General features: G+C 38.0%; 1 protein-coding gene across 4 annotated transcripts in view; it reads right to left on the bottom strand.

Moving 5' to 3' along the window:
* Positions 1-2,858: 2,858 nt before the first annotated feature.
* Positions 2,859-23,524, bottom strand: part of LOC104605949 (uncharacterized) — a 50,472-nt gene continuing 29,806 nt past the window's right edge. For 3 of the 4 annotated variants that reach the window (XM_010270914.3, XM_088891946.1, XM_010270916.3), the window contains 4 exons: positions 15,655-15,708; positions 15,468-15,560; positions 5,072-5,138; positions 2,859-3,147 (listed from right to left, as the gene is read on the bottom strand). In XM_010270914.3, coding sequence (XP_010269216.1) covers positions 3,056-3,147; positions 5,072-5,138; positions 15,468-15,560; positions 15,655-15,708 — 306 coding nt within the window. In that variant the 3' untranslated portion in view covers positions 2,859-3,055. The remainder of the gene's footprint in view (positions 3,148-5,071; positions 5,139-15,467; positions 15,561-15,654; positions 15,709-23,524) is intronic. The other variant, XM_010270915.3, reaches the window with a different exon arrangement.

Genomic DNA, 23,524 nt, shown 5'->3' with positions numbered 1-23,524 from the left:
GGGTAAAACCAAGGTTCAAAGAATTGAAAATATAAGGTGTATTGGAAAGACAATTTTAAGAGACGACGCTTTGGATACATATGGATGCGGGCGAAAAATCAAGATATGCATAAATATGGTAAAAAATTCAAATAAATCCTAAAAAATATATTACTAGCTATATATTTACAAATTTTATATGATTGTGAATAAGTCTTTTAAATGTAAAAAACTATAATTTAATGGTTTATATAAAGTGTGACATATCGGGAAACAATTAGTAATCATTTAAAAATGATGGAATAACTAGAATGTAAAATAAACAAAAAAAAAACAAATATGTGAATGTCAATTTTTAAAAACTAATATAATTAATCTTAATATTTATTAGTATATAAATTTTAATAGTTAATTCTAACATTTATTAATAAACACTTGTCACTCATTAAGAAAAGTGAAAATTAATTTACGATAAAAAATGCATATAATTATAGCAAACAAATATGTTTGACTCATTGGCTAACTTGTGTTTGTTAAAATCAAGTGTTCAAGGTTCAAATCTTGCTATTGCTAAAATTTGAAGTTTTTACACTAACAAAACAAAACAAAATTATTGAAAGATGATCATTAATTAAAAGAATTAATGAGAGAATTTGAATTAGGCGATAAAATTCAAATTTAAATTTAAATTTGCCTTGGAGTAATTAACTAATTAATGAAGAAAAATTAAACTGACTGTTTCGGGCCCATATTGGCTGATACAGATCTGAAACATCCCGATACACATTCAAATGACAAGCTATAATTACAATCTTTAGGGTTTTGAAAGATGTCATGTGATGTCACATTCAAATGACAAGCTCCGAAGCTCATCATGTTTTATAACAGATGGTATGGTATGTCGAGGTTTTATAACAGATGGTATGGACCATTTTGGACCATTTTGGACCAGTTCAATTTAATATCTAGATGTCCAATCTGTTCACAATTGTTTTAATTTACATTGGTTTTAACTCAAATATGGTCCATGGACACCTCTGTTCTTATTTTATATCAATCGACTATATATTACCTCAATCCAATATAAATTCATTATGGATGGACCAGGTCTAATCCAATCAAATAAATACTTTGGACCATTAAGTCTACATTGGTCCAATTCAATGTCTTGTTGGTCCGTCCAATCTAGGGGTGTCCATGAAAAACCGAAAAACCGAACTGAATCGAGAAAACTGAACCAAAAAATGCACTTAACCAAACCAATCGGTTCGGTTTTGATTTGGTGTTTCTAAAAAACCAAAGGATCGGTTTGACTTTTAGTTAACCTATAAAAAAACCGGCGATTAACCAAAGGATTGGTTCGGTTTTTAATATATCACATATTTTCTATATATTATATATAAATATAAAAAGCTAAAAAACCGAAGAACCAAACCGATCAAAAAATGAAACCGACGGACCGATTAACCGGTGATACCGTCTCAGTTTTGATTTGGAGAAATAAAAAAACCAGTGGTACTAGTTCGGATAGATTTTGGTTTGGATAGGTCCAATCCAAAACCAGTCCATTGACATCCCTAGTGGTGCATATGATTTGAGTGTGAATTTTGATTTATTTTTGTTACAAATTTTATCTTATTTTGTTTTCATCTGCACTCATATGCATTTGTATTAGTGCAAATTAAAATTGCACTTCAACCAAATATAGCTTAAGGCTCAGTTTGGAAAGAGTACAAATACAAATATGTGCAGTACAAAATACAAATATAAGGTATATAAATATAAATATATAATATACAAGATTTTGTACTGTACATTTTTGTAGTTGTACTCTTCCCAAACTGAGCCCTGGAAAAATACAAATACAAACATGTACACAAATACAAGGTTTTGAAATACCATTTACAAAGTTTTACATCAAACAAATTGTATTTGCACTTTTCCCAAACTGAGCCTTGATAATGTCCTACACTACAAATCATGGACAGTCTAAAGAAATAAGGACACGAATGATACAAACCATCAAACAAGAAAGATCAAAATGCTATTACATCTACATCCTCTGGCATTAGTAATTTGTTGTTAAGTGAGATCTTTGAAAAGGTTTTTATTCTGTAACACACTCCCTAGCATAAAGGGCTATTGGGCTTGAAGCATGGCCATGCACAAGCCCACCCACTGTCAAGAAACTATTCAACCTACAAATTTAAGTTGTTAGTGAGGTCCATGAATTCAACACCACTTCATCCTCTGCACCAGTGAAACGTAAACCAATGTTATAGAAACTCCCTCACATAAAGGGCTATTGGGCTTGAAGCATGGCCATGCACAGGCCCACCCACTGTCAAGAAACCATTCAACCTACAAATTTAAGTTGTTAATGAGGTCCATGAATCCAACACCACTTCATCATTTGCACCAGTGAAACGTAACTAATATTTTAAAAACCGACCCGGATCGAAATCGCTATGGCCACCAGTTTCTGTTTCAGCGGTTTGACCATCTCATTCAAATAGATGGCCCATCACAAATTAAAAGAATTAAAATAAAAATGATCAAAAACTGTTGTCCGGGTCAAACCAATAAATTGTTTAACCACCTTGGTCAGCGGGTTAAGGGTGAAATGGAACCAGTTGCCTGGATGGTTCCCAGGCTGAAAGGTCCAGACTGTCCGGGTCAACGACGGTTCGAAAACACTGACGTAAACTGTATACAATCGTTTAACTTCTGAATTGATCACGTAAGATAGTAAGATGGTTTCAGCCTTTCGGGAGACACCCCAAGCAACATTTTCGATAAAAGCAGTAATATCAATCTACTTCCAGAACAGAAATTCATATTGCAGTTAGAATATAATAAATAGAAAACATGAGAAAAAGTTAGAACAGAAGAGAAGAAAATTAACCTCATTAATTGATGGAACTTGCTACATGACATTCTTCTTTTGAGTTAAAGGATCCCGAGGGCCCAGATCAAAATCCAAGGGAAAACCCAGTCGATTGTTTCTTCCATTTATCAATTCTTCCCATAAGGCCATGAACGATAAAACTGAAATTTATATGTAATGGCCAAAAAATCAGCTGAACTTGCCAATTTCACTTTTCTTCTTTATCACCCTTTGGCCATGGTATATGAATGAATCTACTATTCCCGAAACTGTGAAAATACCTGAACCAAAATACAAGAAAATCATAGTAAGTAAAAAAAAGATTCACAATTGTAGATCGGATGCTGCAATCCAAAAATTTATTGAAACTTGGGGTATGAAATTTCACGGTTGTCCACTAATTACAGAATTTAAAACAGTAAATTACACACTTAGTTCCCACAAAATAAAAAGTAAAGAGTTCATTGTGGAATTTTCCAACTACAGAAACAGGAAGACCTCAATTTCATCATGTCAAAAGAACTTAAAACTTCATACGCTAGTTGCATGAATTAGAAGATCCAAGGGGGGTAGGACTTGTTATGTTGGTGGTGTATTGGAACATGAAACTCAATAAAGATCAAATTCAGTAGTTTGTCAAGAGGCTCCACTGGGATCAAGCATTAAAAGGCAAAAGGCAGAAGTAAGGTGGTTGGGTGTCAGAGGCAAGGTGTAAGCCTCAAGTGATATATATACAATAAATTATACATTATTTTCAGGTATGCTATTTTCCACAATTAAATTATACATTTACCTTTCATTACATGTATATTCCTTTTAGGCCTTGTTAGTTTACAAATTTCTCACTTACCCGGGTAAACTCACTTATCCATGTTCTTTTGATTTCCGGGTAAGTAATATAACAACTTTTTTACCCATAAAAAGCTAATGTTAAAATGGGCAAACTTGTCCTATTGTGTTTTATAAACTTTTCCCCCCGAGTGGGAAAGTTACTTACCCACCTCGGACATGGGTAAGTTTTACCCAAGTAAATGAGGCTCTCTTTACCGTTGGGCCCAGTACAACATTGTAAAGTTGGTCAGTGGGAAACAGATACCCATTGATCAACTTTCCCCCCTCTTATTTACCGGTAAACGAAAGGGGCCTTAATGTGAATTTCTTTGTTTTAAATTTTACTATACATTAATAACCTTTTCCCCTAAATAAAATAACATTTTTATTGATAAAAAACAATCTTTTACTTCATTTACATATACTCTAGTCTAGTTTTCAATATCAACTAATTTATAAACTTTTTGAAATGAATATCTTTATAATATACTACTTTATTAGAACCAAATATCATCTTTACTGTCTAGATTGGTGAGTCCCACTATCATGTCATAGGTCAATATATAAATGGAGATGCTATTCTCACATGTGGTACATTAAGACATAGAGCCACACACTATGATTATTGTTATATTTACTTTTTAGTAGAAAAACAATGAAACTTCTTTGGGTTTAAGAGATATATTGTAAAAGACTTTTAAATGTAACTAGGGGTGATCGTTTGTAGCCCGGCCTTGCGAAATAATGAGACTTTTGTCTGTTATTTTATATTATATAAATTATTAATTATAACATAAATTTTATACATAAATTACATGTCATATATATATTTAATGTTTTATATTATATACTTAATATTCTAGATTTAATGTTTTATATTTAATATTTTAATATTACTTAGGTGAGGCATATGCCTAATCACAGAAGGCGGTTTGGCTCCTCACCTAAAGGTGTATGCCTCACCACCTTTTAAAACAATTACTGGGATAATATCATATTTGCATTCATAAACATGAGTAATAATAGAAGACATCTTCAAAAAATGCTGAGGATGACTGCATATAGCCTAACAAGAGCACATTACATTTGTGAGAAAAAAATTATACATGAAAAGCTGCTCCTGTGTCAAACTCTCCATGAACCTCAAGTCTTCCTTTTGGGAAACCACTCCATGCTAACAAAATTTATCAAAAGATATACCTTCATAAAATTGTGCCTAATCCGCATGCATTCATACCTAAACTACAAAGTTGACACTGAAGCTAACAAAGGAATAAAAGTTTTAAGATTATAGTCTACTTGCTTGACAGAGGAGGCCTTGTGTGTCTGTGTGTGTATGTGTTTATATGAGAGAGATAAGGGTGGTAATAATACCTCCAACAATAGCACAAACATTAGTCAAGAAGTGTAAAAATGACACATGTTCCTCTGTGAAAGTCACCTGCAATATACAATCATATGAGATGTGGATGTGGAAAACCTGAGTATGATACAGGTAAATATAAAATACATTAATATTGCAACATGTTACATGCACTACCCTCCAAATGCTATTTATATATACCATTTATACAGTTTCAAAATATTACCAATTTATTTGGATATTCTTTCTAACCATTAAAGAAAACAGTTAAGAATAAGATATCAAGTATATTAATTCAACTGACATGTACCGGGGCTACCACATGTTACATGTTACATGTGCTATGTGCAAAGCTTGCAAACTGAAAGTTTGCATTACATATAGTTATCCCAGATATCTACAAACCATAAGAAAAGAAAATTGTAAAAAAAAAAAAAAAATCATAAAAGAAGAGCAAAAAAAGCCATAAAGTGGTATAGTCAGCTAGATTAGCTCAGGATGTTCGTTGTATTGGTAAACAAAACCCCTGAAAGTTTCTTCAAATCTTCTCTGGGTTTGAGGGCCAAGTAGGGATGGCAATTTTCTCCATCCCCGACGGGGACCCGACTTCCACAACCCGATGGGGTTGGGGATGAGGATTGGTTTGGCAGGGCGGGGACGGGGACATGGATTAATAGGAATCCCCGATCGAGGTCGGGGTCAGGTATGGGGGTTGAGGTCCCCACCCCGACCCCAATTATATATATATATATATCAAAACATATTTAAAACATTATTTATATTTTAAAATTTTTATTTATTTTAAGTTAATTTATTTTTCAAAAATACTATAATCTAAAAAAATTTTGGGGATTCAGGTCCCCGCGGGGAACCCATCCCCATCAGGGATGGAGGACAACTTTTATCCCTAGCAAGGACGGGGACAGGGAATATGATCCCTGCCTTAAACCCGCCCGTTGCCATTCCTAGGGCCAAGTGGGCCCCAGTCCTTCCCTAGTTATTTTAGTCCTTCATTAGTTTTATTTCTTGGGCTAATGGGCCTTGGTTATAGGCATGTTGTTCTTTTATTTGTGTTCATAGAGCTGCCACCCTCCTAGGGGCACTATTGTAATTTACATATTATGTTTAAAATGGTTAATAGGGGATTGAAGACAGATTAACGAACTGATATTTTCCTCCTTTCATTCTTCTCTCTGATCTGAACTTCTTCCTCCCTCTTTCTCTTTTATTTCTCCAGTTAAGACATCTTTTACTGCTGTTCTATATTTCTTCTTGGAATCAGAGCACCTTTCTCTCTTTTTTCTTTCTCCAGTGACTCCATACACAATCTGATCAGCCATGTGTATGGAAGTATAGAGAGCTGATTTCTGTTCCACTGTGTTCGCCTAGTTGGAAGGAGTATTTGGAGTTTTTCCTGTTGCTGTTAACAGTGCAAGGAAATGTCTCAGAGTTCCCTGCCCAAACCCTAATCCGACTAGAGAAAACAAAAGGAAACTTGAATTAAGGATCAAAGAGACAAATCTAGTATGGCGCTTTGGTCTTCTTTTCATCCCTATTTGAGATTGATTTAGGCAAGAGAGCTTTCAGACAGCCCTAGTTGGAACAGCTGAATTTTTCCTTGTTTCTCCCAGGATTGCAGGGCAGTGAAAACCTAAGTTTTTGAGTTTTCTTTGCTTGGAGGTCAGTGTTTTGTGGTCAGGTTGTTTCGTTTGCTTCTAAACTGTTGTTGGTTGAAGTTTTGGACCAATGGAACAATCCAAAGTAGAGAGTAAGCAAAATATTGATTCCAGGCTTTGTTTAGGAGGGATATAGACACCCTATTAGCAGCTGTGACCACTGTAAAGCTAGATGGAACCAACTATTTGGGTTGGTCGCAGTCCATAAAGATTCATGTATGCACTAGAGGCAAATGAGGGTTTATTTCTAGGAGTAAGAAAAAGCTGGCAGAAGATGATCTCAGTTATGAAAAAATGGATGCAAGAGAATTATAGTCACTGACTGGTTAGTAAATTCTATGCAGCCTCATTTTAGCTAGAACTACTTGTGGACGAATACAACAAAAGAAATCTGTGATAGTGTGGTGGAAAACTTATTCACAGAAATTGGATGTAATTAGGGCTTAGGGCTTATACGTTGAGGTGTGATGTGAATAATCTAAGACAAGGGGAGAAGCCTTTGGCTGTGTACTATTCAATGCTGAAATCTCTCTGGTAGGAGATTGATCTAATGGAGACTGTAGTGTGGGAGAGTACTAAAGATGCTGAGACTCATGGAAGTTGGTAGAGATGAATAGGGTATTCAAGTTTCTTACTGGACTCAACCCAAAATACAATATCACCAAACAGGATATTCTAGCAAAAGATTAAGTCACCTTATCTCAGGCTTATGCAATGGTCAGTAGTGAGGAAAGCAGGAGGCAGGTCCAGGTTCCAAAGGCACCAATTGATCACTTTGCAAATGCTAAAATGAAAGCCTAGGGGTGCTGATGAGGACATTGTTTGTGAATACTACAAGAAACCTAAACACACAAAGGACAAATGCTAGAAACTGCACCCACACACTTACGACAACAGGAAGAATGGGAGTGGGAAAGGCAACAATTCTTCTTTTGACGGTGAGAAGGGAATTGATGAGGATAAATTTGTTGGGGAACAGCTTGCAACCACAAGGGTAGAGTATGAGAGATATGGTTGAATCATCAACCACCTAGGACCATTGTTGTTGCTCCTACTCCGAGCAATGGGCCTTCCTCTTGTGCGCATTCAAGTACTCATTGAAGCAAGTAGCCAGGACATGACTGTAGCATTCTCTCTTCTCCAAATAGCATATTCAGCACTCCCTATTTCGGGTTCTTTCTTCTGCCCGTCCAAGTAGCCGGTAAGATCCCGGGATGTGATCAAGAGCATTGCTGAAACAGACAATTCCCTAAAGTTGTATTCGTCTAGCAACACATTTGTTATCTGCAGGCTATGCAGATTTGGGTTCTCCAGATTAGGAGACCTCCCACTAGCCCTAACATCTCTAGAAGACACTTCCCCGGATATTGAAGACATCTTCTCCGACTTGCAAGAGTACCAAAAACTGTCACACAAGTTATATGAAACCACTTCAGACTACGGAGCTTGCAGCACTGTAAACTCAGACCGGAGGGTCCGTATCAGGACTGAAATACCAAGTTCCACTCTGCAGTACTACTCTAACAACTGCTGTTGCAAGCTGCCACCAAACTGCTGAAGCACCGAACTGAAACCCTTCTGCTGTGTTTAGCCACTGTTGCCGCAGCCTGGACCTTGCTGTTGTGGCTTCTACCACGCGCTAACCACTGCTATTGCAGGCTGAACCCTCACCCACGAACTGTTCTAGGACTGCTGAGATCAGTCCTCTCTTCCAGATCTGTTCTACACAGATCTTACTTAACCGAATGGCTACAACTTGCTGTGTGTGTCTCTTAGGGCATCAGCTACTGGGACTAACTCCCCTTGGGCCCTACAACCAAGGGAAACCCTAGATATAGGTTCTGCTGGGTTCTACGACCAGACCTAGGGTTTCTTTGCAGTACCGAGATAGAGGGAAAGGTGAGAGAGAGAGAGAGAGGTGTGAGGCAGCTGCTGTAACCAGGCGAGTTTTAGTGCTCTGATACCATGTTTGCCGAACTGAACCTGTCAAGTGAGCAGAGAAGAAGAAGAGGAAGAAGAAGAGGAGAAAGGAAGAAATGTTCGAATGGGCACTGTTCATCAGCCGGCCCTGTTCACTTATATAATAACAGTACCTAAAGTTACATAAAAGAACCAGGATGCCCCTGATTAGTGATGGGACACCCAGTCAAATAAGACACTAAATAAAAATAGGCCCATTAACTAAAGACTTAATACCCAACCCAGACAAGAGGATAACAAAATATCAGCCGAACCAACAACAAATATTCATAATTCTTATTTCTCAGAATAAGAATGGTGTTTGGCATGAATCAATTTCTTCAAATTAATTCTATAAGTGACAACCACATAAAGCCAACTTGTAAATAAGTTATCCACCACATCTCATTGCCGTTCAAAATCATAATTACAGTTCAAAGCTTCAATAGAAGGAATGGCCCTAATCTACATTAAACACATTTTCAATTGTTAAAAACAGAGATACTACTTGGGGATGCTACTAAAATAAAAAATAAAAACAATACATTAAAAAGTAATAAACAAACATTCCCTAGTTTTGCTTTCTTCTTCATTTTCTTTCTGCTATTGAATATGCTATTAGGATTAATAAATCCTAACTTAAAAGTAATAAACAGGGTCAAAATTTTTCAGTTTTATGTTTAAACAGTAATCAAAGTCCTCCTTTTGATTTCTAGTACTGCTCTTTGTTTTTCTGCTTTTCGTCTCTGCTGTGACCATAATAACCCAGAAAAACCTGGAAACCTAACTCTTGACTGCCAAGCCATAGACAATGAAGGGGAACGGGACAGAGAAGCTGCTTTGGGATCATATTCATACGAGGAGCCCCTCCGGTAATCCCGTTCCCTTCTCTGCATCTCCATCTCAAGTTCTCACAAAGCTCTTGGTCTTTCTCATTCTTGTGATCTCTGTTACCTACATTATTTACACTTTGAAGTTCATTTCCACTTCTAGCCCCTGTCATCAACACAGCTCCTTCAACTCCTACCATCTTCCGCCCTCATCTTCTTACCAAAAATAATTGTCATAGGAATTGTTTGGGGTGATGCTAAAATCATAGAATAAAGATGTTTCAAATAAGTTCTCTGAAATAATAAAGCTAGGAACAAGTAATCAAAACTCTGAAGAAAAGTAGATAGCAAACTAGTTCAAAGAAATAGTTGCCAACGGATATAAAACCAGCAATGGAAGAAAGTTTGAAGAAAAAAACAAAGAGAGGCTTCAACTGGATAACAGAAAAAGGAAAAACACATTTAAATGAAAACTATTTGATAAAACATAGAATGAATGGGAGAGTCGTTAAGAAGATCTCTTGACCACTGATACAAATATTGTGTTTACAAACAAAAAAAAATACCTTACCAGAGAGGATGACCACTGATGGAGAAGACGATCAGATTTTATGTAACTGTTGAGAAGAAGAGCCGTTGAGAGAGAGAGAGAGAGAGAGAGATCCATTGAGAAGACAGTGAAAAGAAGATGAAAGAAGAGGGGTTATGGACTTGGGGCTTGTCAATGTCATATTTTTATACAAAATTACATTAATACCCATTTTCTCATGCGTAAATTGATCTCACATGTTCGTTTTTTTAAAGGACGTAGCGAGAATTGTTGGGCCGCGAGAATCAAATTCTTAGAAGTGTCTTTTTTTCACTCTGCAGAATTGCAATTCTAGAGGGATTTTTTTCATTCCATTTCAAATAAGAATCGATCAACTGGTTTTAGCCAAACGCGATTCTCATCCCAAGAATACCAGAATCGACAGAATCGCTCCCGCGGAGTGATGCCAAACAGCCAAGAAGGTTATGAGACATAAAGTTTTCTCTATTTCCTACTCAATGTCTTCCTGTGCAAATCTTTGTAATTATGTTTTTCTTCTTTTAATGAAATACTTCACCTTTTCTAAAAAAAAGTGTATCTTTCTTGGTTATGGCTCCACACAGAAGAGCTATTGTTGTTTTGATCTTGTCAATGGCACCCACTTTATTTCCATGGATGTCACTTTTGTAGAGTCAGCTCCTTTCTACAATCATCCTTCTGAGGGGGAGCACTTAGTTGAAATGTTTGATTTACCCCTCCCCTTGCAATCCTTTATTGAGTTTGATCATGCCTCTTTTGTCCCTCCTATTTAGCATTGTTCCCCCTCTAGGTCCTCTAGTTTTCCCTACTCCGGTTCTTCAAAGGTGGAACCAAAGGCAAAGGTCCAAGCATGAGCAGGTTGTTCCCCGGTCTTCAATTGGACTCCTGCACTCCTAGTTACTGAAGCGATAACAAGTCCTACATCCCCTTCTCCAATGCCCACCTTTCCAAACCTTAACCTACCTATCATTAGTTGGAGGCAGAAATCTAGACACAAGTGGATTAAGGAAGGTGATGGGAACACCCACTTCTTTCATGACCTAGCCAATGGAAGGAGGAAGAATTTTGTAACCAAACTAGAGGATGAGGAGGTGATTATCAACTAGGATGATATAGCTAGGAAGTTCGTGGATCATTTTAAGTCAATCTTCAAAAAGCCTTTGAATGAGAGAGCAGTTGTGGAAGATGGTTTTACAATGGCTTTTTTATTAAAACTGTTGGGAGGTGCTAAAAGATGATTTGTGTGATGCCTTTAAGGAATTTGCAAACAATTACATAGTAACCCTAGAGTCAATGCCAAGTTCTTGGCTCTAATCCCTAAGAAGACCGATGCTAACCACCCAAAAGATTTTAGGGCTATTAGTTTGATGACAAGTATCTATAAAATCCTAGCTAAAGTGCTTTTTCTGAGGCTTAAAGTTCTTCCTTCTATCATCAGCCAAAATCAAGGGGCTTTCACTCAAGGACAACAAATAATAGACCATATCCTAATTGCAAATGGATGTGTGAAAGGAGATAAAAAGACCTAGGCAAAAAAGTTTTTTTTGCAAATTGGACCTTGAAAAGGCCTATGAATGTGTAGATTGGTAGTTATTATCAGAGGTGTTGAGAAATTGTGGATTTGGGGAGAGATGGTGTAGATGGATATTTAGGTGTGTTAATACCTTTCATTACTCTATCTTGGTAAATGGTGTGGTGAAGGATTTCTTTCTAGCATTCAGGGGTATCAGACAAGGGGATCCACTCTCCCTGTTCCTCTTTACTTTAGTAGCTAATGTGTTTAGTAGAATCATTGCTAAGGCCAATAGGGAAGATATCATTAGGGATTGGAGAGTAGGGAGGACCTAGATCCCAGTCACCCATCTTCAGTTTGTAGATGATTTGATGATTTTTTGCAAAGGGGTATTAGTGAGAATGTAGCAAACTTGGAAGAGTTAATCAAAGGTTTTGAAAGAATCTCTAATCTAAAAATAAATTTGGAAAAGAGTCACATGGTGGGTATTAATTTGGAGGATAGAGAGGTTGAGGCTATTGCCGAGTGTCTTCAGTGCTCCATTTCATCTTGGCCTTTGCCCTATTTAGGGCTTCCATTAGGAGCAAATCCCAGGGAGAGTAGGTTTTGGACTCTAGTGCTAGAAAAGTTTGAGAAGAGATTAGCTTCATGGAAAAAGGAATTACATTTCTTCAGGCAATTGGATCACTTTAATAAGAGCTACATTGGCGAACTAACCCACTTACTTTTTGTTTATCTTTAGGATACCACCTAGGGAAGCTAGAAAGTTGTAGAAGTTAATGAAATACTTCCTTTGGGAACCAAGACAAGGAAAAAAGGATCATTTGATTAAGTGGGAAATTGTGTGTAGAAGCAAAGAGGGGAGGGGTTTGGGGAAAGGGAGGGTGGTTCCATAAAATCTAGCATTGTTGGGGAAATGGCTTTAGCATTGGTCGTTAGAGAACGAGAGGCTTTGGCATGAAGTGGTGGGGAGCATTCATGGTATCTTAGAGAATGGATGGGGCACAAGTGTATCAAGGCGGGCTAATCTGGCAACACCTTGGAGGGCCATCCACAACACTCTTCCTCAGTTTCTCAGGTTTGTTAGGTACGAAGTTTGTTCTAGTAACTTTCTCCAATTTTGGGAGGATACTTGGGTGGGAAACACCACTTTAAAGGACCCTTTCCCCTTGTTCTCCGTTTTGTTGTATAAAAAAGAGGTCTCAAAATTTGTCTCACCCTCAAGAACACCCTTGGCTTCAAATTGGGATTTTGGGTTTCATAGGGGGTTAAGGGATGCTGAAATTGACTCTTTATCTATTTTTTTTTTTTTTTGCCTCCTTAATCAGGTTTGTTTGGATCCTTTCAAGCCAAACCAAAGGGTGTGGGCTCCTAGGCCCAAAGGGACTTTTACTTGTGCCTCTTTCTTTAAGTCCATGTCTCAGTCTTCTATTCAACAGGTTTTTCCCTCAAATGAAATTTGGTGCAATCCAATTCCCCCAAAGATTATGACTTTGTTGGGAAGTGTACTATGAGAAATAAACACTTTAGATAACTTACAAAAGAAAAGTCCCTTCCTTTATTTTTCTCTGAACTGGTGTACCCTTTGTAGAACTCATGGGAGGATTGTTACCATCTATCCATATCTTGTCCGTTCTCTGCAGAGTCATGGGCTAAGCTACTCTCTTTGTTTGGTTGGAGCTTGCCGGTAGAAGTACACTTGATCTTTGACCATTTTACTTTCAATTGGCCTACAAAAAGAGGAAGATTAATGTGGAAAGGAATGCTAGAATCTTTCAAGAGAAGGAAAGGAGCAGTTAGGAATTGAAGGATTGTGTGTTGGCTAGGGCAATATACTGGTTGAAGAAATTGGAGAGGATGCTCTTTTGTACTTAGGTCCTTTGGGATTTAAAGATTCTATTAGGACAAAATCACTAGCTGCTATACAAGGGGTGCAATTTGCAAACCAATTGGGGGTACAACAACTAATTATTGAAGGGGACTCCAAGGTGGTGGTGGGCTGGTTGAAGAACCCTAAGGATGTTGTTTGGTGCTATAAGAACCAGCCAAGGAATATGTCGGTTTCTGTTCAGTGCATGGGGAGATCATCAAATGCTTTGGCTGATGTGTTAGCCAAGCAAGGGGAAAAACAAAATAGGGAAGATTTGTTCTGGGCTCAATTGATATTTCTGTACTCTTTTCCTAGTTTCTTTGCAATCTGTTAGGAGAGGCTGCAGCTTGCACTTCTCCAAGGGTTGTTGCATGAGACAATAAATCTATATTGAATTAATAAATTTCATTATTACTAATCAAAAAGAAGGCAAGAGAAATTGCACTACTCATTGTACCTCAAAGCACCTTTCTTACAGCTTACTTTCCCCTTCCTACTATTCTTTCTTAGCCTCCATTTCCTTTCCACCTATACCTAAATTGGTATTAGATGCCTTATCCAAACCATAATGGAGGGATGCTATGAGAGCTAAAACAAAGGCACTTCAAGAAAACAATACCTAGGATATTGTAAACCTACCTGAGGGGAAGGATTCAATTGGGTGCAAATGGGTTTACACCATTAAGTACCATGTTGATGGTACTATTGAAAGGTACCCAGATCATCTTACTAAAACTGGAAAACTTGGTGCTAAACCTACCTCGACCCCTATTAATCTGAATAATAAACTTTTAGCCAATGATGGTGAACTTTTAATTGACAGGGGAGTATTTCAAAGACTTCTGGGGAAACTATTGTATCTTTGTATGATACGACTTGACATTTTATATGTTGAGTATAATCAGCCAATTTATGCATGGTCCCCAGAAACATAAATATGGTTGTTGCAGAAAGGGTTCTATATCACTTAAAGGGAACTCTGGGAAAAGGCATCCTATTTGCTAAGCATGGAGATATGAAGTTGGAAGCTTATAATAGATGCTAATTGGGCTGGTTGTCTAGATGACAGAAGGTCTACTTATGGCTACTGTGCTATGGTGGCAAGGAATATTGTCTCTTGGAGAAGTAAGAAACAGTCTATGGTAGCTAGATCCTCAATTGAGGTAGAATACAAGGCTATGGATCATGGAGTTTCAGAGTTGTGGCTTAATGTCATATTATGATAATCAATCCGCCATCAACATTGCTCATAATCCGATTCAACATGACAGAATAAAGCACATTGAGGTAGACAGACATTTTATACATGAGAGAATAGCATAAGGAGAAGTTTGCCTACTATTCATTGCTTCAGAAGAGCAATTAGTGGATGCTTTGACCAAGGGAATTCCTAAGGAAATGTTACAACATTATGTAAGCAATTTGGGCTTGATTGACATCTATGCTCAACTTGAGGGGAGTGTAGAGATATTGGGCCAAGTGGCTAGTGATCATTTGCTAATGTATGTTTTTTTTATTTGGAAGGCAGGGATTGTGTGTCTATAAAGATAAACATGTCTAACCTGCTTCAAAAGAAAATAATGGAGAAACCATCACCATCTTTCCTCTACATTTTCCCACAGGTGTGCATCTATGTTACCTGGATATAGCAGTACCAGATACAAAATTTAAACTAAAAAATAAAGCATCTGACATGATACAACACCCTTGTATAGGTATCGAGGTATTACAGGTGTGCATAATGTACTTGAACATTATCAGATCAGATTTTCAGCTTCATGTCCGGGAGTAGAGTATGAAAAGAAAAGAACAATTGAATTTTTGGGGGTTGGGAGGAGATTTTGTTTACTAATATAAATGGATAAAACTAATTATCTATAAACTCAATATGAACAAATACCATCAGTTACTTACCTGAAGAGTCATAAAAATCATAAGGAACATAATCAGATTTATAAGTCAGGCTAAATATATTCATACAAAAGACTCGCCTTGATTGGAGAAAGGTCATAAAAGAAGAAAACACCAGGAAGAAACTGAGGATATGTAAATTCTGCATCCCTATAATGCTCTGTTACAGAGAACTGCACAATGCCCATACTAGTGCACCTCAGATCATGGTTAAATAAATGACATTGAACAATCAGAAAGAGGGAGTCTCAGTATGTTTATCTATACCTGATTTGACTGGATAGCATGCCCATTTATGTCAGTGTATACAGTGGGAACAACCTGCAAACAGACAGAAGAACCTAATAAACATTTGTAAAATGTGCTTCCAACAATTTTCATCACTCTGTGCATGTTCACATGTGCATACAGACTATACAAACGAGACTATACCATCTTCTGTATGATGATTAATACCACATGAAGTAAAATTATCCTATTTTCCTTCAGAACTTGTAATAGTTGATGATGATGATGATATCAGTGTTCACAATACATGGAACAATCATGGATCAACGGCAAGGTTCAAAGCATCGATATGATATGATGCCCCTGATCAGGCATATTGTATCATATCTTTGGGTTTCCGATACACCTATTTAAAGGTGTTTTCAGGAAACCAATATGTTTATTGATTAAACAATATAAAAATGTGTAAAAATGAAATTTTGAAAAAATAAAAATAAAAAAATAAAAAGCGTGGGGTAAAACGTACACCCCTGCCAACACGTCTGGGTGTATTGATACTTTAAACCGTGATCACCAGCAAAGCAACTGATATACATATCCATTTCTATTTCCTATTGGTTCAATAACCAGATATCATCTTATGGTTGGGAGGCCACCATCATCATCATCCATGTCTTATTCCAACTATATGGGGTCGCCTTCATAGCAATAGTCAATATGTGGGCTCGCCATTTTAAAGAAAAGTGATACAGTTATGGCATCCTTCTCCCCCTCCCAAAAGGAAACACACATACATATACACAAACAAAAAGGCAAAAAAGGAAAATAAAGAAAAAATAGTCAAACTAAAATACTAAATTTTGACTAATGCTCTGTAGTGTAGGCAACAGCAGATCTTGCAGCATCAGTGGGGCTATAGGAAAAGCAATGGTAAAATTATCCTTCTTTATTTGAGGCCAGTAGTTTGGGCAACTCATTGAGAGCTAAGCTATCTTAACTTCATTAAGGGTTCCGAGGGCATCCAGTTCCAGGTCAAACCTCCCTTTCATCTAGGCTTGATGATAATCTATAGATACTAAGCTGATTCAATAACCATAGAAAGGTAATAATAACTTGGAAGTGATTGACAGCATCAAGGTGAAAGAAGCTCATTGGGTAAAATCCTTGGACAGCTTTCAAGTCTTCTCAGTCACAGACATTCTAAGAACCTGGTCTGAAGTACCACAGTCCTCGAGAGTGAGAGACAAAGTAAGGCTGGAGCGGAAACCACCAGAAGGCAATAAAGTGAAACTGAATTTTGATGGGAGCTCCCTTGGAAATCTGGGACTATCAGGTATAGGTGGAGTAATCAGAAATTCTGAAAAGAGGATACTGGTTATGTTCTCAGGACCAATTGGCACTGGGAATTCACTGAAGGCTAAACTTTTGGCATTACTACAAGGTTTGAAGCTAGCTAAATAGATGGGATACAGGCATATTGAGGTGGAAGGGGATTCAAAAGTGGTCATTTCCTGGGCGGAAAACAGTAGCCATACCCTGTGGACGTTTAAACATGAGATTAGGGAAGTGGAAAAGATTGCAAAGGAGGTTGAGGCTGAATTTAAATTGGTCCGAAGGAGTGCAAATGGGTTAGCTGATCATCTAGCAAAACAAGGGGCATTGAGACAGCAATTATTTTGGGCTACATTGTAATGAGGGACAGAAAAGAGTGATTAAATGGGATCATCATTCCCATCAGGAATTTAAATAAAATACATGCTTACTGATAAAAAAAAATAACTTACTCATTTTGGGATACTTCACTGCTAAGCTTGGGATAACTTGTATTTTATGTATAGGGGAACCCCAAATGTGGTATAATCTACCCCTGCTACCCATTTTATGGTTCTGGGGCTTTGCACTTACTCTCTTCCAATATTCTTATTATAACAAATTAAAGTTTATATTGACCATAAAAATGAATATAAGGGGCACTAGGGCAGCCCAGTGCACAAGGCTCCCACCAATGCGGGGTCTGGGGAGGGACAGATATACGCAGCCTTACCCCTGCACACACAGAAGCTATCGCGCCAAGACCCACCCTCTATAAAAATGAATATGCATCTCCCAAAAGTTTGTGGAATTGAGGCTAAGGAAGCTAAGGGTAATGAATAATGCTCTTTCAGGAAAATGGTTCTGGAGATTCAAGGAAGACATGGAAGGGCTGTGGAGACACGGCATTGCAGGAAAATACAGGTTAAGTAGTAGGTGTTGGGATCCTGGGCAGCAACAAGTCCCACGAGATGTGCAGTGTGGTAGAGCACTGAAAAAGCATTCTCTGAACACACAGAAGGCATATACAAGATTGGGAGGATAATAGGGTGACATTCTGGACAAAAAATGGTGCAGGAATTCATCCTTGACATTTTCATCTCTGTATGAGGTCATTGAGGTAGCTCAGAAAGAGGAAGCATTGGTAATGGATTGCTATGAACAGCATGAGAATGGGAGGTTTAGAGCCTTCAACTCAAGAAATCTTAATGACTGGGAAATTGAACCAATAGCTAGCCTACTTGAGTGGAAACATAAAAAAAAAAAGTTTCATCCAGAGAGTTCAAGTGTAATATTTTAGGCTTGCAACAAGTTGGGCTGGTTCTCACTGCAGTTGTTTTACAACAAAATCAGTCATAATCAGAAGAATCTGTTGCCCAGCCTAAAATGTGGATCAACTATATTCCATCGAAGGTGGATTTTCTTGCTTGAACAGCTACATTAGCAAGAAGTTTGACAACTGATATCCTAATTAGAAAAGGTATGAATCTGAGAAGTGACTGTTGTGTCCTATCTGAAACTGAACAGAAACCATACATTAGCAAGATGTTTGACAACTGATATCCTAATCAGGAGAGGTATGAATCTGAGAACTGACTGTTTTGTCCTATCTAAGACTGAGCACAAACCATCTGTTCATTCATTGTAGCTTATCCAAATAACTTTGGATGTTGGCACTATCTTGTTTTGTGATGTAGGATGGGCAGGGGGTCCTACCAACTTAGGATCTGGTACTGAGCCTTGTGGGGTTGAATGAGGGCTGTGGGTGATTAGACATGAAGAATATGAATGGAGAAGAAAGTAAGATGCTCTCTGTTAGGGTAAACAGCAATGAGATAGGTCACTTATAAGAAGAAACAGGTGAGAGAGAGGGGACAAAAAAGAGAAAAATTTCTGGCAACAACCAGAATTCACTAAACCAAACTTTATGTTACCAAATCACTCTTCTTGAACTCCAATTACGACTCTATTTATACACACAACTTACTAACTCAGATGTCCCCTTTCAGACTCCAATTTGGACTAGGAAATTGACCCAAAGAAACTCCTGATTGCTTTAGAACTAAGAGTGCGTTTGATAACAGCTGAAGATTCTGAAGTGAAAAGATTGTGTTGTCTTTTAGTGAATTAAGTTTTTAAGGAGGTTGTGGGGTCCTTAATGTCTGAAACTGAAGTTGGACAGATCACTACACCTGTGAAATTTTAGTATTTAATTATTTTATCAACTAAGCAAAACAATAAGTCTTTCAGTTCAGCAACTTCGGCAGTTATCAAACAGCCTCTAACTCTAAGACAAATCCATAACTAAACCCATTAGGACACTTAAATAAGGATTCCAAGTCCTAAATAACACCTTCCTAATCCCACCAAAACTACTATAATTTGAAGACATCAGAAATTACTAAAAATAATAAACTGCGAACTCACTAAAAAATAGTAATTACAAGAATTACTATAAATAGAAAGTCCAAAAGTAACCATAAATAGTAATTACAAGAATTACTATAAATAGAAAGTCCACTTTCAGTTTTTTCCGGTTCTCCCATAAATTTCCCTCAAGATGATAATGAGGCCAAAAGTATTTTTCAGACAATTTCTTCCTTCTCTTCAGATCTGTTAACTTCTTTTTAGGCCTCTAAAGAGGCTCAAACTGATCTAACCAAGTGCACACTGCTGCATCAAAGGTATTCCCACCTGAGTCTGTTATCAATCTTTTCCAAGGATGGAAGTTTCAGGAATTGAGAAGGGGCAAGGTTTTGTGGGATACACCAGCTGTAATATCACAGGTGGTTTGGAAAGAGAGAAACTTGTGTATTTTTGAAAATAAAGTGAACAAGATGGATGTGATGAAGAGAAATCTGAAAGGATTTCTGTATTCATGGATGAGCACACAAACCATTTCAAGTAATCCCACAATTTTTTTTTTTTTATACTGATACATTTGTTTTAAGCTCAATTCATACAGGTGACAATGTGACATACTGATGTATACCCTCAGCATACAGTCTCTCAATGTACATGGGCTTCTGTTCTGTAAGTTTTTTTCTGAAGAAATACAATATTTTACTAACTCAGAAAAAAAAAAAGAAATGCAACTTTGATTTACAGGAATACTATAATGACCACAAATCTAAAGCTGCTTGGTGTAAACAGCAGCAGAAGGATATTTTAGTCCTTTTGTCAAATAAAGGCAAAGCAGGAATTTTAAGTAAAAGGACATATTTTGATCCATTCACAAATAAGCAGGAACTATGAATTTTGTGCATGGGAAAAATACAAAAGTTAAGTTAAAATCAGGTCATGTAATTGTTTTTTGTAGAGAACACTGATATGGGCCCCACGGCTGTGGTCCCCACTGTGTTTGTATGACAGCATGTGTAACCTTTGTTAGTCATGTCAGTGTTAGTTGGTAGTTATCTTAGACAGCTTGTTATTTCAGTTTGTTATTTATTTCAGTCTTTTATTTGTTTTATTTGCCATGTAAGTATTAAGGGCAGTTCTGTCCTTTCCTACATGTAGTGAACATAACCTATAAATATTAAGAGAGTGGCGGCGGCAGGATGATTCAATCTGTCCCTCCTTTCAAAACCCTTGTGCACTTCTGCTTCTTGTCCTTTCTCCTCCTTTCTTCTCCTTTCTTCTTCCTCTTCCTTCTATTTTTCTCAATCCGAAATCAGTTGGGATTCAAGACTGATTGTAGTCTTGATCGACTACTTGGTATCAGAACCTATCTAGGGTTTCTCATGTGAGTCTAGTCCAGCCGACTACATGAGAACTATCTAGGGCTGGAAGCTTATAAAGGACTGTTCGTTGGCTGATTCTTGGAGGTTACCAGAAAAGTTTAGCAGTTGTTCGAAGACTTGTCGCGGCTTGCAAAGTGTTTTGGTAATCAGGAAGAATCAGAGGAGGTTAGGGTTCAGGCCACGATTGAAGGTAGCGATCAGAATTCTCTGGGCAAGTCTTTATTTTTCCCTTGAGATTGCTGTCAGTCAAGATAGGTTGGACCTGCCTAGGAGGAGAGCGGCCGAACCCTCCTATTTTCTCTCAGAGGTGATCAGTTTTTTTTTTAGGGTTTGTCATTAACCCTACGGCTAGACTTGACTGTGAATTCTCTTGGAAAGTGCGGCTGAGCATTGTTTATGTTCTCACAAGGGTCTTCCTAACTTTACAATTGAAACCCTAATTCTGCCTCAGCTCTACAGAGTGCTTTCTAAGTGAGTTTCTGACTGCCGATTGGTTTCAGATCAGATCTGAACTGATTTCATACAGTTTTCTGATTGTGAACGATTGCTTCAGTGCTGTTTTCTAGTGTGGAAACCGTAATAGTTCTTAACTACTGATTCTTGACCAAGAATGGAGTTCAAAAATCAGGGAGAAGGTGTGTTTGGGAACAGCAGTTCTGGGAGTATGTCTGAGACTGCGTTTCAGATTACAACTGTGAGATTTGATGGATCCAATTACTTGGAACGGGCCCAATCAGCCATGATGGCTATTGGGGGAAGGGGAAAACTTAACTATCTATTGGGAGATAGGAAAGAGCCTTCCAAGGAGGACCCAATGTATACCAAGTGGGTTCAGGAGAACTACTTGGTTATGACATGGCTGTGCAACTTGATGCAGCCACATATCAGCCAAAATTACTTGTAGGCAAAGACAGCCAAGGAGATATGGGATGTCATGAAGGAGACCTACTCCCAACCCCTTAATGTTGCTAGGGCCTATGAACTAAAGTGTGAAGTGAATAACCTTAAACAAGGAGAGAAACCAGTCTCTGTGTATTTCTCTACACTAAAATCACTGTGGCATGAAATTGACCATCTGGAGACTCTTGAGTGGGAAAGTCCAAAAGATGCATAGACTCATAGAAAGCAAGTCGAGACCAATAGGGTGTTTGAATTTCTGGCTGGCCTGAATTCAGATTATGACATTGTGAGACAACAGATACTGACAAGAGACAGTGTGACCCTTTCTCAAGCATACTCCCTGGTGCATAGTGAAGAGACCAGGAGGAAGGTTATGATGCAACATCAGCCCTTTCCCCCAGTCCTGGCAGCAATTAAACCTAAGTCTGGGGGTGATATAGAAAGAGACATGAAGAAGGAAGACAAACGGGATCTGGTATGTGAACATTGCAAGAAACCCAAGCATACGAAAGATACATGTTGGAAGCTCCACCCTCATTTAGTCCCAGCAAAATTGAGGAATAAAAGGGGTAATGCTCATATGGCTGTGAATACTGATTCTGCATCCTCGTCAGGCACAAAAGGCACATCCCTAGATACCTTAGCTGCTGTTTGGGCTGCCCTGATACAGTTGGAAAAGGAGGTTGGGAATTCGGCCCAGTCATCTCAGTCACCATCAGCCTCTGCCACATCTGCATTTGCTCATTCAGGTACCCGGGCCTCAGCCTACCATGCTTCAGCTCCAGGTAATACTGAACACTGTTGGGTAATAGACTCAGGAGCATCTGACCATATGACTAGCTTGCCATCATTGTTCACTACTTATCACTTGTCTCTTGGTAGAGATAAAGTATCCATTGTTGATGGCTCTCTTGTTCCCATTTCTGGCAAGGGTGACATCAAGTTATCTGATACTATCTCTTTATCCTCTATCTTGCATGTTCCTAAACTTGACACTAATTTGCTTTCAGTCAGTAGTATTACCAAACATCGAAACTGTTCAGTAACCTTTTTTCCTGACCGATGTGTTTTTCAGGACTTGGAGACGAGGAAGGTGATTGGGACTGGCCGTGAGACGAATGGGATCTACCTGCTTGGAGAGAGTCCTCATTGAAAAGAGCCAGTGGATAAGAAGTCTTTTGTTCCTCACTGTGTGAGTCCGGTTATGCTTTGGCATAATCGATTAGGTCACTTATCTTTTCGGTCTTTGAAGAGTATGTTTCCTACTTTATTTGAGTCTGTTGAGATGTCAAATTTGAGATGTGAGAGTTGTCAGCTTGCCAAACATTGTAGAACATCTTATTCCTTGAGTAATAAAAGAAGTAATAATTCTTTTGATATTGTGCATACCGATGTTTGGGGGCCATATCACATCCCTTCTATGGGTGGGTACAGGTATCTTCTGTTGTTTGTTGATGACCATACCCGTTTTTCTTGGGTCTACCTTATGTGTTCTCGAGATGAGGTTCCTACTTTGACCCAAAACTTTCATCAGATGATTTTAACCCAGTTTGGGGTCAAAATCAAAGTCCTCAGATCTGATAATGCAAAAGAATACTTTGCTAAGCCACTGGCCTCTTATCTACTTGTTCATGGGGTTATTCACCAGAGCACTTGTCCTCATACACCACAGCAGAATGGGGTTGCCGAGAGGAAGAATAGGCACATTTTGGAGGTAGCTAGAAGCATTCTGTTTACCTCCAATGTGCCTATCCGTTTCTGGGGTGATGCTATCCTCACGGCAGTGTATCTCATTAATCGGGTTCCTTCACGGGTTCTTGATATGAAGCCTCCGTTTACCCTTCTATACCCAGACGAGGAGTTGTTTATTGTTCCTCTTAAAACCTTTGGGTGCACCTGTTTTGTTCAGCTTCTCGGACCTCATCATTCAAAATTTGACCCTAAGGCCTCCAAAT

Source organism: Nelumbo nucifera, chromosome 1 (assembly GCF_055504915.1).
Source record: "Nelumbo nucifera cultivar China Antique chromosome 1, China Antique-T2T, whole genome shotgun sequence".
NCBI lineage: Eukaryota > Viridiplantae > Streptophyta > Magnoliopsida > Proteales > Nelumbonaceae > Nelumbo > Nelumbo nucifera.
This window is presented reverse-complemented; position numbering and strand designations above follow the sequence as displayed.